This window comes from Amblyomma americanum, chromosome 3, assembly GCF_052857255.1.
Source record: "Amblyomma americanum isolate KBUSLIRL-KWMA chromosome 3, ASM5285725v1, whole genome shotgun sequence".
Classification (NCBI taxonomy): domain Eukaryota; kingdom Metazoa; phylum Arthropoda; class Arachnida; order Ixodida; family Ixodidae; genus Amblyomma; species Amblyomma americanum.
In genome coordinates, this window is record NC_135499.1 from 146430840 (window position 1) to 146443394 (window position 12555).

The 12555-nt window shown below is 51.3% G+C and overlaps 1 protein-coding gene across 1 annotated transcript in view; it reads left to right on the plus strand.

Annotated features, from left to right (window-relative positions):
* The first annotated feature begins 7985 nt into the window (after positions 1-7985).
* LOC144125109 (bumetanide-sensitive sodium-(potassium)-chloride cotransporter-like) overlaps positions 7986-12555 on the plus strand; it is a 74601-nt gene continuing 70031 nt past the window's right edge. Inside the window, exon 1 of the mRNA XM_077658204.1 lies at positions 7986-8654. Within this exon, the coding sequence (XP_077514330.1) occupies positions 8319-8654 (336 nt within the window). The 5' untranslated portion in view covers positions 7986-8318. The remainder of the gene's footprint in view (positions 8655-12555) is intronic.

The window sequence follows — 12555 nt, forward strand, 5'->3', positions numbered from 1 at the left end:
TTTCTTGTTTCATTTGATTTTCTTTCCGTATCAACACTGACTGACACTGCCTTTTAATTACTGCTGCGACGTGTTTTGCTTAAACTGCGGTTCGAAATGAGGCTTATGAAACTTAAGGAATTGTGTTAATAGCTGCAGAATGCACAGTACTGTGCTGTTTGAGACTGCCGAAATAGCACTCAGTAATGTGCATTTGAGAATTAGTTTGTGAAAGCATGTTTATTGCGGTGCCTAGAAGTTTTACGCGGCTTCCCTTGCCGCAGCACTCGTTCGGTCAAGTCGTTGTCAGTCTTGACATATATTAGGCTGGGCCAACCTAAAAAGAATGAAAAATAATAAGCCCCTGCCGGCACCACTGACGTATTACAGGCTAAATCTAATTTGAAGATAAAGTAAAAGGTCCGAGGGCAATGGTAATTTTACCACCCGTAGGTGGGGAAAATGAAAAGAAAAATAAGGGGGGGAGGGGAATTACATAGCGACCCACAGCCAGAGGAGCGGGCCCGGGGAGAGACCCCTGATCTCCCCTGTGACATGGATAGGTTGTCGGGAAAGGGATTATGGGCACAGGGATGGGGATGGGGACAGCGAGTTTTTTGCTCTGATCCTTCGAATGTCTCGACTCCATTGCTGGCCTGCCTGGCCAGGACAGGGAGGGCGTCAAGATTGCCCAATGGTGCGGCCCCGCTGATGCCCGACCACTCACCAAACGCAACGGACTCCGATCGCCGGAGACAGGAGAACCTAACCCGGGGTCAGCTACCTCGGGCCCCTCCACGACTTTCGGGGTTTGTTTCCAACCTGCCAGCTACTAACCCTCGAGTGCTTTTCGCGGTTTTTCATACACCGGAAGTATGTGTGGTGTGATCCGGCCAATACAGGCTTAGGTCGTCAGCCTGAAGGCCCTCCGGCCCTCGGCACCATGACCTAACACATCAGGGGGACCCACCTGTGCTTCCAACCAACCAACCACGCACTTATTTTCTCCCTAGCTTGCTCCGCGCCTGCTGAGGAGGGAGTGTTCGAGGCTGGGCTGACCGGGCCACAAACCAAGAGCATGGCTCAGGGTGAGATGACCCGGGCCTGCTCCGCCAGTACTCCACAACATCGACGGTTTTCGCACTGGTCGTACTACGCCCCCTCTACCTCGGCTTCCCGCAATGACGCCAATGGCCCCGCGGTCAGCCGTGAGGCTGCTTCCTCGAGGCATCGCTTCCGAGGAGCTTGGCTGCTGTGAACCCTCCGCGCGGACCTGGTTTCCCCGTAACCAGAAACCGGCGCGTTGGTCGCCAGACGTGCACACCCCCGCGTGCGGGAGGAAGTTGCATGTATTTGAAAGCCTTTTCACTTTTCACATGCCTTCCGTGCCGGATTTTGTGGGTCCAGCCTGGTGCGTCTCCAGGCCTGCCTCCGCTCAGGCATCGAACCGCACGAGCGCGGCTGGCCTTCACAGTCGCTTGGGAGTCGCTGCCACTCCCATGGGGTTTCGCATCCCCAAAGGATGGGCCCCGGCGAACCCATCCCCACCGCTGGCGTTGCGTCGGTACAAAGCCTAGTAGCCGAAACTGCACCGGCCCGTATTCGGTGACCGGGGGGGGGGGGGGCGAGCAGGCCGCACAGTCGGATTCCCCCCCCCCCCCTCCCGTCAGTCTAGACAGTCACAGTCACATCGTCCACCTCAACGACTATTTCCGTGCACCACCGTCCGACTTCCCGCACGTTTCCCATACTGCCTCGCTCCCGCCAGCGCACCATGCCCCCTTCCTGCAGTCCTCCCGAAACTCCTGTCCCAGAGTACAGTGAGCTGTACCAGGTCCTTACAGCCTCCCCCTTTAATCCGTGCAAGCGGACCTCACGGCGGATGGCATAAAGTCAGATGGTGCTCATTTGCAGTACCCACCTGCTTTTCAAAAGCTGGGTCCTTTAGCTTGAACTTATTTTGTCCCCACACGAGCGGTGATGCGGTAGGGCCCCGTGCGACGAGGAGCCGGCTTAATTGTGAAGCCTCCACGATAGATCCATGGGTGCAGGTCATGGAGTACGAGATCACAGACCTGAAAAGCTTGCGGCTATCGGTCGATGAAAGAACCTCGGAAGCAGTCGTTAGGTGCCTGATAGCCCATCGTGTGCGCAGTTCCCGCCCATAACAAAACAAGGCGGGCGTGAAGCCTGTCACTACACTCTCAGGTGTCCGCATCATGAAAGCCATCATCGGTAGTCGCATGTCCCGAATGCAATGTAGGCAGCATTAGTTAACGATGGTTTGCTTGACTGTTGAACAATGGTGTTCTGGAGACTGCCCACAAGATAAGTATGGAATTGTGTGGCTCTCTTGTATACCCCATTGTCGCAGCACTCATTTCCAAAGCTTACTGACAAATGGCTTGCCATTGTCGCTTGATATAGCACAAATCACACCATCTCGGCCGAAGACTTCGACCATCTTGTCGATAATGACCGTAGAAGTTGGTGCACTCAAAGACAAAAGTTCAATGAACTTGGTCAAGGTGTCCAGAACATGAAGGATGTACTTTTGCTGCCGCGGAGGTCTAGACAGTGGCCCGATGAGATCCACAATTAGTTGCTGCATAAGCGCAGACGCACAGGAACTCTCCTTGAGGCTTTTTGACTTCTGACGACCAGGTTTGAACGCCTGGCGCACCTGGCAGCTTTGTACATAACAGAATGTGTCTGACCGGATTCCCAGCCATGTGAAATGCTCTGAACATGCTTTAAGGTTTTGAAAACCCAGCATGTCCACTGAACGAATGGTCATGCTTCATTTGCAGCACTAGGCGCCTCAGGGGAAGGGAAAAGCCACGGTACGGCTTGTTTTCTCCGTGTGCACAGGAATACAGTACAGTGTGCTGTACACAGCTTTCTCTGGCCAAATCGTGGATAATTTGTGCTTGTTTAGGGCCACTTAGGATTATGTCTGTCTCAAGACAGTGCAGTAGCGCTGCTGCAACAGTGGGCCCCTGAGTTGTTCTCGCTGAAGTTTTGCACTGTTGGTTAAGGGGACGTGTCAAGTGATGCAGCGTCTGCAAAGTGAATGTTTTTTTGAGGATCCTCAAGTTTTATTTGGAACCATTCCTCCGACATGCATGACGGCGTTGGTTCTGAATGACCAGTAGGAAATCGACTTAAACCACCAGCTATTATGTTAGCACGACCTTTGAGATGCTTAATCGTGCACTTGATGCCATGCAACCGCAAAACTTATTGTCGTACCTGGCCCTGTACTGTGTTCAGCATCTATGCAAGTGACGCATGATCACAGTGAACCTCGAACAACGTAAACCTAATGTACGACTTAAGCTTTAAAATAGCCCACACCACTGCCAAATGTTCCCTTTTCTGAATCACGTAGTTTTGTTCTACAGCGGTTATAAAGGGTTCTACTCATAAATGAGACCGGTGTCAGTAGGCTATCCACACTTCGTGCATTAGGACTGCTGCTATGCCTATGCCACTACTCTAAGTTTCGATGACGGAGTCTGTTGCGGTCTCACCACCTTGCCCTCCAGGGTCGTCTTCAGCAGCTCACATGCTGCCTGCTGTTTCTTGTCTGACATCTAGTCTGTACCTTATCGCAGCAACACATTGAGAGGTTTCACCTTGTTCAAGAAGGAAAGTATGAAATGTCTGCAGTAGAAAACAAGGTCCCTGGAACATCGAAGTTATTTGACTTTGTAAGGCTGGGGAAACTGAAACAGTCTGCACTTTCGAAGTGCATCAAAAGCGCGCTGGTCTGCCAAACTGACGCCTGTGCCAAAGTTTCTGATAAGGACAGGTTCCTCGCCTCCGGCCTTTGCCAGAACTCTTAGCGAGACGGTGTAGCCGTTTGCCGGGTCAACCGCGGCGCTTGGCCGTTTCCGGGGCATTAAGCTTGCAGGGGTTCAGGCTGCAGTTACGACGAAAACAACGGTGACGACCACGTCATCTACTGGTGACGCAGTCACGTGCTGTTGACGTCGGCATGCAGTAGCCGTCGTTGAGGTCCGGCATGCCTGTGCTTGGGTGCCGGGGGCGGGGGCCATGATGGGGCGACCGGGCGCAAAGCTGGCAAGTGAGGAACGGGTCGATCACTTGAAGCGAACACGGCTGCGGGTTGGAGTGGCCATCCTTTAGGGAGCATCCTCGAATGGGTCATAATGGAGGACGCCTCCATGAGCGAGCTGTGTTGCGACTGCATTGGGGCGCAGTCAGCGAAAAGCGAGCTGGTACACTGTTGAGCTGGTCGCTTGAAGCGCAGGAACGTAGCGCGCTGCAGGCAGTGAGACGCACGTTCAATTATATAGGGACAGCTGTCTTGGCCATGTCTTTTAAGTTTGCAAATTCTATATTTTCTGTTAGGTTGGTCGCATTTTGCGCCAAACTCGTCGAAGTTTTATCTCGTCAAATACGGGCTCGCCGATGTGGTCGTAAAATTCTGTAAGCATATGAACGAAGCTTTATATATTTTCCTCCGCGTGCAGAGTGCGGCGGTCAAGTTCTGTCTAAAGTTGATGTTTAGTCCATGGTGGCAGACTTGACGCAGAACACAGTCGAGAGCATCTAATCTGTCAGTCGCTGTACCCGCCGTTGAAGTGCCGCTATTATTTTCCGAGCCACACCATGTGGACCAGACAAATAATAGCGGCACTTCTATTACGACCCGAATATATATGTAGGATCCTGGAAGACCTTATTGCTCAACCACGAAGCAGAAGAGCAAAGCAGAGTCATTGGTCTCGCCCTGACAGCCGCCGAGTCCGAAAGGATTCCGGCCGACGGTTAGGGGAATGAATGGGGGTTTAGGCTAAAGCCTTCTCCCCCGTCATTTTTGACGGGTGCGAATAAAAGTCATTTCTCTCTCTCCTGCCGGGCCAGAGAAAAATTTGCCGAAAGCTTCTTTTAGATAATGATGATAACTAAAGCGCAGCCCGCACTGGGCCCCGTCGTTAGTATGTGAAGCTTACACCTCTGTTATGATTCATTCAGTTCTTGCGCGATATCGTTAAGGGTCCCGTGTCGCAGAAAGACCGGAGTCGGCTTCGTGGGCCGTGAGCGAAAAATCCGCGAAAAATCTCCAGAGAAGCAACGTAGGTAGTGGCGTCATCAGAACCTGATCACCGGATTGTTAGTACACTGCCACCGTGGCAGATGACCGTTAAAGCAATGATTTGTGGCGAGAGGTTTCTCGGCAACAGCGACCTGTGTCTCACAAGCCCCACCGGTGGCAGCACCAGACACATGTCGTTAGAGTGGTGGGTTGGCTAACTTCGGGGCGTACAGGCGAACCGAATATTGTGGGGATGAAGTGGAACCTCTCGTTTTTCAGCGAGCTCGAGGCAGACGTCGAATGCACGGGTGTAAAGTGCCTAGATGCCCCAGCTGAAGCATGTTACGCCTAAGACAAACACTCCGGCACCTCGCGCCACACAGCTACAGCTCGTGACGCAATCCACGCGGAAGTTAGAGAGCAGGAACTTCTATATATGGTCAGAGCTGACGGCCGAGATGGGAATGGACGTGGCGATTACACCGTAGGGTTTGCCGCTGCTCAGCTGATGTAACAGAGCGAGTTTGCGGGGGCCCATCTCGAAATCGAACACATCGCTTAGACACTTCAACAAATGGCAACACCGGCAGACACGTGTCTTCTGCATGCTCTCACCCACTGAACGCGCCGAGCGTTGCGCTGCACAGATGACGCTACGAATGCGGGATGAAGTTTTCCTAAAGAAATCACCGTTGGCATAAAACTAGAGGCAGTGCTTGGACGATTGGATACTATTCGCTAGCTTCTTTCGCTAGGACTCGGGCTCAATGGCGTGAAGCGTATTATTAAACGACATAGTTTGTAGCCTTCGAGGGTGACATTCTTCTGATTTACTAAGACCCTTAGCGGGCCTCGGGAGTGTCTGCCTTTCAAGGCGCAAATGCTGTAGTATGTCTGGATATGTTGTTAAGGGAGAAGGGGAGCCTGAATCAGTAAGGGAGGACGTAGAAGGATTCCGGGGAAGAGAACTCACGAAAAAAACTTCACGAAAGCGCCGAGTTGCGCTGGAAGCGAAAAAAAAAATGGTTTCGGGTAAAGGAAATTGCGCAGTATCTGTCTCGCATATCGGCGGACACCTGAACCACACTGTAAGGGAAGGGATAAAGGAGAGAGTGCCAGAAGAAAGGAAGAAAAAGGTGCCGTAGGGGAGTGCTCCGGAATTATTTCGACCGCCTGGGGATCTTTAACGTGCACTGACATCGCACAGCACACTGGCGCCATAGCGTTTCGCCTCAATCGAAACGCAGGTGGTGGTGGTGGAAACATTTATTAGGAATGGACAGGAGGTATGTTTGGCAGCAGCCGCTGGTCGGGTTCGACTGCGTTTCGATGGAGGCGAAACGCTAAGGCACCCGTGTGCTGTGCGATGTCAGTGCACGTTAAAGATCCCCATTTAAAGCGGACAGCGAAGCTAGTTGGTGATCTTTAGATGCAATGCACATGGTAACTAGCGCTAAAGACAAGGACAGAAGAGAGACGAACACGTTCGTGGAGAGCGAAGAGCGTTCGTGGTGTCCGTCTCTCTTCTGTCCTTGTCTTTAGCGCTAGATACCATGTGCATTGAATCTAAAGATCCCCAGTTGGTAGAAATTGTTCTGGAGCCCTCCACTACGGCACCTCTTTTTTCCTTTCTTCTCTCAGTCCCTCTTTTATCCCTTCCGCAAACTAAACTGCGGGGGAAGTTAGACCCCAACACCACCAATTAACAACCTTTCTTTTTCATCGTGGCCATCAAAGCTATGAAGGGCCCAAATATAACGCGTTCCCATAAACTCCCGTGGTTGTGCTTTTTTGCAATGCTTTGACGTCATGCGGCACGGCACACATTGTGTATAAGCGCATGTGACGCGCGGTACTTGCGTCACTTTCCTTTCGCGCCGATCATTGCGCAATTCAAACACACGCTCCAGGACGGATTGTTCTCGAGATAAGTAGGTCGTTTGGAGCGCGCGCCTACAGGTATTAGGTCCAAGCATATGATAGCCAAACAAAGCTGAGCCTTTCTGCGAACTCCCACCCGATACAAGTCCGTGCGTGAGCGTGCGGTGAACTTCGTTCGTTTCGGTGTTTACAGGCACGTCGAAAATGCTGGAACAGTCTCAGATTGTCTTCGACGCGTGGTTGTCTTTTTGACCAATCACGATGCAAAGAACACGACCAGACGCCGATCCTAGCCGAAATAAGTCTTTATATTCCTGCATTTTTATTCCGCCCAAGCGCGCACGAATTACCGTTGCGAGGCACCGCCAGGCAGATAACGATCTTCAAGCCACAGTCTGCTATGATGATGCACTTAGTCATGGTGTAAAGTGCAAGTGCGGCTTGCGCGTACTGCGCACACAAGAATAGTGCAGATGAAGACTCGTTAGGTTATTGATAGAAACTACCAGTCTTTGAAGCCAAGAAAAAAGAAAAATATATTTGCTGTGTGCATATGTGTTTCAGAAAGGGGAAGTAGATGAACAATCTTTAAAATCGGCTATAATTTAACGAAGATATCTGGAGACTGCTTGATCTTCCTGCGCATTGCGAAAGCCGAATAACTGAAAGTGCCAGCTTTTCGACCATATCAAAACGATACCGCAGGCACGTTCGTGTCTCGGAGCAAAAACAACACGAAACGCCTTTTATTATTTCGCTCGGCTTATCCGACTGCGGTAAAAATAAAAAGGTGGCGGCACAAAGCATCTCGTCTGTCACCAAGCCGTGGAAGTATTAACAATTAAAAACACTTGCAGGGTGATTCGCTCGATTTTTCAGCGTCGTTGGTGAACAACTTGACAGCTCTTTCATACGACAGCACCAGCTGCGCGGCGAAGCAGTGGGTGGCGGGAACTTTGAACGCAACAGCAGCGGTGGCGTCGCTGACGACATCGAGGGAAAGAGAAAGAGAGAACAAAGGAGAGTGAGAGAAAGAGAGAAGATTGGCGCGCGCGCGCGCACAGCAATGCTCGCTGACGGCGCGCGGCCGCGAAGCGAAGCGGAGGGTGAGATGCAGAAGAAGGAGGGAAGAAAGGAGAAGAAGGAAAGCAAAGCCAGCGGCGGCGTTCATCTCTTCGCTTCCCGCACCGCGCGCTTATAAGTCGCGCTGCGCCGCGTGTCTGCGGTTCGAACCTCTAGACTCGCCGTGCGCTCGCTGGCGGGCGGATCGGCACAAAGCGCGCCTCGCGCACCGCTAATTACAACCGTTAATTAATCACTCCGCTCGAACCAGATTTCGAGCCTTGCTTTATTGTGTTTGTCGGAGCGCGGCGAAGAGGAGCAGGGCTCGGCGATGGCGGAGAAGTCGCGCTTCCAAGTAGCCAAGGTGGACTACGTGAACGAGGCGATGGCACCCGACGACGAGGGGTCCGCGGTGGCGGCCGCCTCGATGGGTGGCGGCGGCCCCCCGTGCCTGGTGACCAGCGCGTCCACGTCGCCCACCGAGCTGGCCAACTACGGCACCGTGTACGACACGGTGAACGTCAAGAGCCTGCTGCACTACACGCACGAAGCGCTGCCGCGCGTCGACCACTACCGCAACGTGATGTCGGTGCACGGACACATCAGCCGACCGACGCTGGACGAGCTGCACTACAGCGGACGAGGGTCCATAGCGGGACTCACGCAGGTCAGTGCCCTTTGTCGAGCTGCTGTCCCCCTTCACCGCAGTGGTCTTTACAGGAACCACCGTGTGGGACGAGTTGCTGGTCGCAACGGTCGCGGCCACTGTCCCGCCCTCCTTTTTCGGGAACGGTATTATCGCAACTGCGAAAAAAAAATGCAAACGTACCATCAAGCGTCTGGGTACCAGTTTGGCCGCTATCTGAACCACTGTCGGGTGATTACGAATTTAAGTTGTCTGTTTTGTACGGTATTCGGCGTGTCCTAAATTCCTAAAGTCCTAAAATCACCGGGGAAGCACCTTATTGACACGCAGCAGTTGGAAGGCCTTTTTGAGGCTACCTATCTGAACTGCCTATAGCATTCTTCGTGGACGCTGGAGCAAAGGGCAAAGCTTGCCTGTCTGCGTGCGACAAAGCAAGCAGAAGCTTAAGCCAATTTCTGCGGCGTTAGTATGCAACAGTAAAGATTTGCTTGTATACGAAGAACTAACATTTCGTGCAGAGCAGTTTCGCGGCTTGCAAGTAGAATATGAGAGCGAAATGTACAGTGGACGGCACAGGACGCCGGTAGTCAAATTTTTTGCTCGTGATCGAGAGTTCTAACTTCTTAGCGGCGTTTATCAGAGTGCGCTACCGGCGTCTCCTGATTGTCTGGTGGAATGGGGATGCCAACGAGGGAGTCTGTCCTCTAAGCACGTTCAGTTACACGCTTATGTCATTCTCTTCATCACGTAGCTGTCCGAGAAAGTTGTTTCAAAGCACTCTCGCTAATCAGCCCCAAGGATCCTGAAACCAAGAGACACAGTCGAAGCTTGGACTGTTATCTGGGTGTACAGAGGGCATGCAAGCACAAGAACTCATTCTTAGCGCATGTGGTCGTCACTGGGGGCAGCTGCGATAAGTTAACGCTCCGTTTTCAAGCAAATTAACTGCAGCCGATTGGGTCCCGGTAGGCGTCCTTGAAACTCTGACATCTGCTGTTTATTTGTCGGCCCGTTATGTAATGAAACTGCGGCTAGACGCCACGTGAAATAACTTCAGCGTCGTGACGCGCGTACTAGACTTCGGCATACCGCTGACGGTGTACCGCTGACGGTATACCACTGGCGGTGTACCGCTGACGGTATACCACTGGTGATATGCCACTGACTGTATACCAAGTAGGTACCAAGTCCAAGTCGGTATATCACTGACGCAAGTACTGACGCTCCCTTTCGTTGGATTGCAGGGGCTTTCGCTCGTTTGTTGTGGTAACGACCGAGGCACATGATGCTTCGTGTCATTCCACCCCCGTCATTCCGACAAGGCGACGATGGGCGCACGGCCGCATCTCTCGCGCGTGGCACGGCCTGTTCAAACGGACACGCGCGAACGCCCGGAAAGGCGTGCCGACAAGAGATGACAGGATGGCTCGTAGGAATTTACGCACCTGGCGCAGCGCAGCTTGTTTGAATTTCCCGCGCTGCATTCCTAACATGTCAGCTCTAGTTTGGAATCTCACCTTCGTTAACGGAAAGGCGACGCGGTTGCGCATTACCCGTGTTTTGAGCCAAACATTTTGATCTCTGTGACGGCGCCGAAACGTGCTGCAAGGGCTACAAAATTGTACAACGGGTCATTTTCAATTTGAACTGTTCTCAGTGGCTTCGGCTTTCGGATGCCGATGTAAAGGTCGCGGTTCGGTCCAGACAGCAGCAGGCGCATTCCGATGCAGGCGAAGTACAAAAACTCTTGCGTGCAGTGCGACGTCAGTGAAAGTTACAAAAAACCCCAGGTAGCCTAAACTGATCCGGAGCTCTCCGCTACGGCGTTCCTCATAGCACATGTGTCGCTTCGGGACGTTACAACCCCCGAATTTGATTTAATTGTTTTCAGAACCAGGTGTGAAGAACGTGAGGGTGTAAGCTGTGACGTCGTTCGAGCAATCATGGTACGGAAAGCTAGGCGAGTGGTGCTCGACCTGATAGCGGTGGAACGCCGAGTGTTGAAATCATACGCGCCCATTGTTCTATCCCGTCAAACGTTACGCACCTACGTCTTCAACAAGATTGCCTGCGTCAATACTTATCTTTGATATACCGCTATACAATTGTCTTTTCCTCCCCGTTTTTAATCTTTCGAGATAATTTGCGCTTAAGACGGAGGCGCTTACAGCGTTGTTCTAACGACGCACCGCGCAGTCGGCATAGGAACGTGCTTGCAAGCCGAATCGAGAGACCGAGGGTTCTCGGCTTTCAGTACGAGCGCACCGCGGCGGGAGCCACATCTCTTCGCCCGGCAACGCAGTCTCCGGTTAAGCCTGAACAATTTCTCCCGACGCAACTATAGCGTGTCCGCGTAAACAAATCCCCCGATCTTATTGAAAAGAATGTCAGCGCCCAAGCGGGCGCCTGCCGCCCTTCTTCAGGCGAGCGTTTTTTCTCATCAAACCGGCTGTACGCGCACTTTCAGTAGCTTGCTTTCCAGATTTGTTTAAAAGTGTGCGCTGTGAGTTAGATTTTATTTGTTATCACCACAGCACGTGCACAATGTTTTATAGATCCTGAGGCGAATCGCTAGATGTGGCAAATCAGAATAACGCAATTCGAAATCACATTTAGAAAACTAAGCCCGAATGATGAAACGTTTTCTCAGGATTGAAGGTCCTTCGTTCCGGATTGCGTAACTTTACGATGGCACAGACTACAGTAAAACTACGTTTGCATATGGAGATATGCCTCATCTTGAACTGGCCGCGAAGCAATATCGAGAGTTTGAATGGTGTCTTTATGAATGTCTTGAAGAATCTCGTTACTGCGGTGCGTCCGAGTGCGTTTACGCATTCGAAAAAGGGGTACCCAACGTACTGACGTTAGTGTTCGCTGGTTGCGGCATACCCTGCGGTAGAGGACACTTCTTTGGTGGAAATGCTGCTGCACGGCACCGGCGACAATCAGGAAGCAGGAACAAAGCACTAAGAGTTAAGTAATTGCTGAATCATTATTATAATACAGTTTACCCAAGGAGTACCCGAATGTGCCTGACCAAAATTTCTGATCACCTTAGAGGCAAACTAAATGCTCCTATGCATATCCACTCCAATCTTGATAACCCCCGTAGCGGCTAAACACGCAGGCACCGTGCATTAAGTGTCGCTTCTTTTTGCTATCCAGTAGTAACGAAGTGTCCTTCTGGAATTATATTAAGCAACAAACCTGAAGCTACCAGGCCACTGCGTTTGCGATTTGAAGAGATGTCACCAGAATCTCGGCGTACTGGACACATTGCCTGCCATTGCCCATAGACGAGATCTACTATCTCCATGGTACAGTTTTTCTGTAATCTGCTATTTCACTCTTACACAGTTCCGTAAAAAAAGACTTCACAACAACATATCATACAAGAATTTCTAGCACTCCAAGAAAAATACAGCTGCTTCATGGACTGTTATACTGATGGTTCAAAACAGATGTTTACATTAAGCGCAGTCCTACGAGGAAATTGGGAAGAAACAGTAAGAGTTCCGCAGTGTGCATCTGTGTTCACTGGCGAATGATACGACGTCTGTGTGGCCGTAGAAGTAGTAGGGAGCGAAAACCTCACAAACTAATATTTACACACGCTGTTTAAGTGTACTTAAGGTATTCACTCCAGAGTTGCAATCACTCCGTTACTTGGTGACATCACACGCAGCATAACAGCCACAGCTCAAGGACTTTCGTGGGATCTGAGTCATGTCGGAACAAAAAACGAGAGAGCAGACTTGTGCGCTGCTCAAGCTAATGCCATTTAAAAGATTGTATGAACTTTGTACACCATAAATGAATACAAAAAAATGGCAGTATGCTTGAAAAAGAAAAGGTACACTTGTTAAATCTGGTTTTAGGTGAATGAAGTCTTGCAGACACCAGGGACGTTTCAAGACAG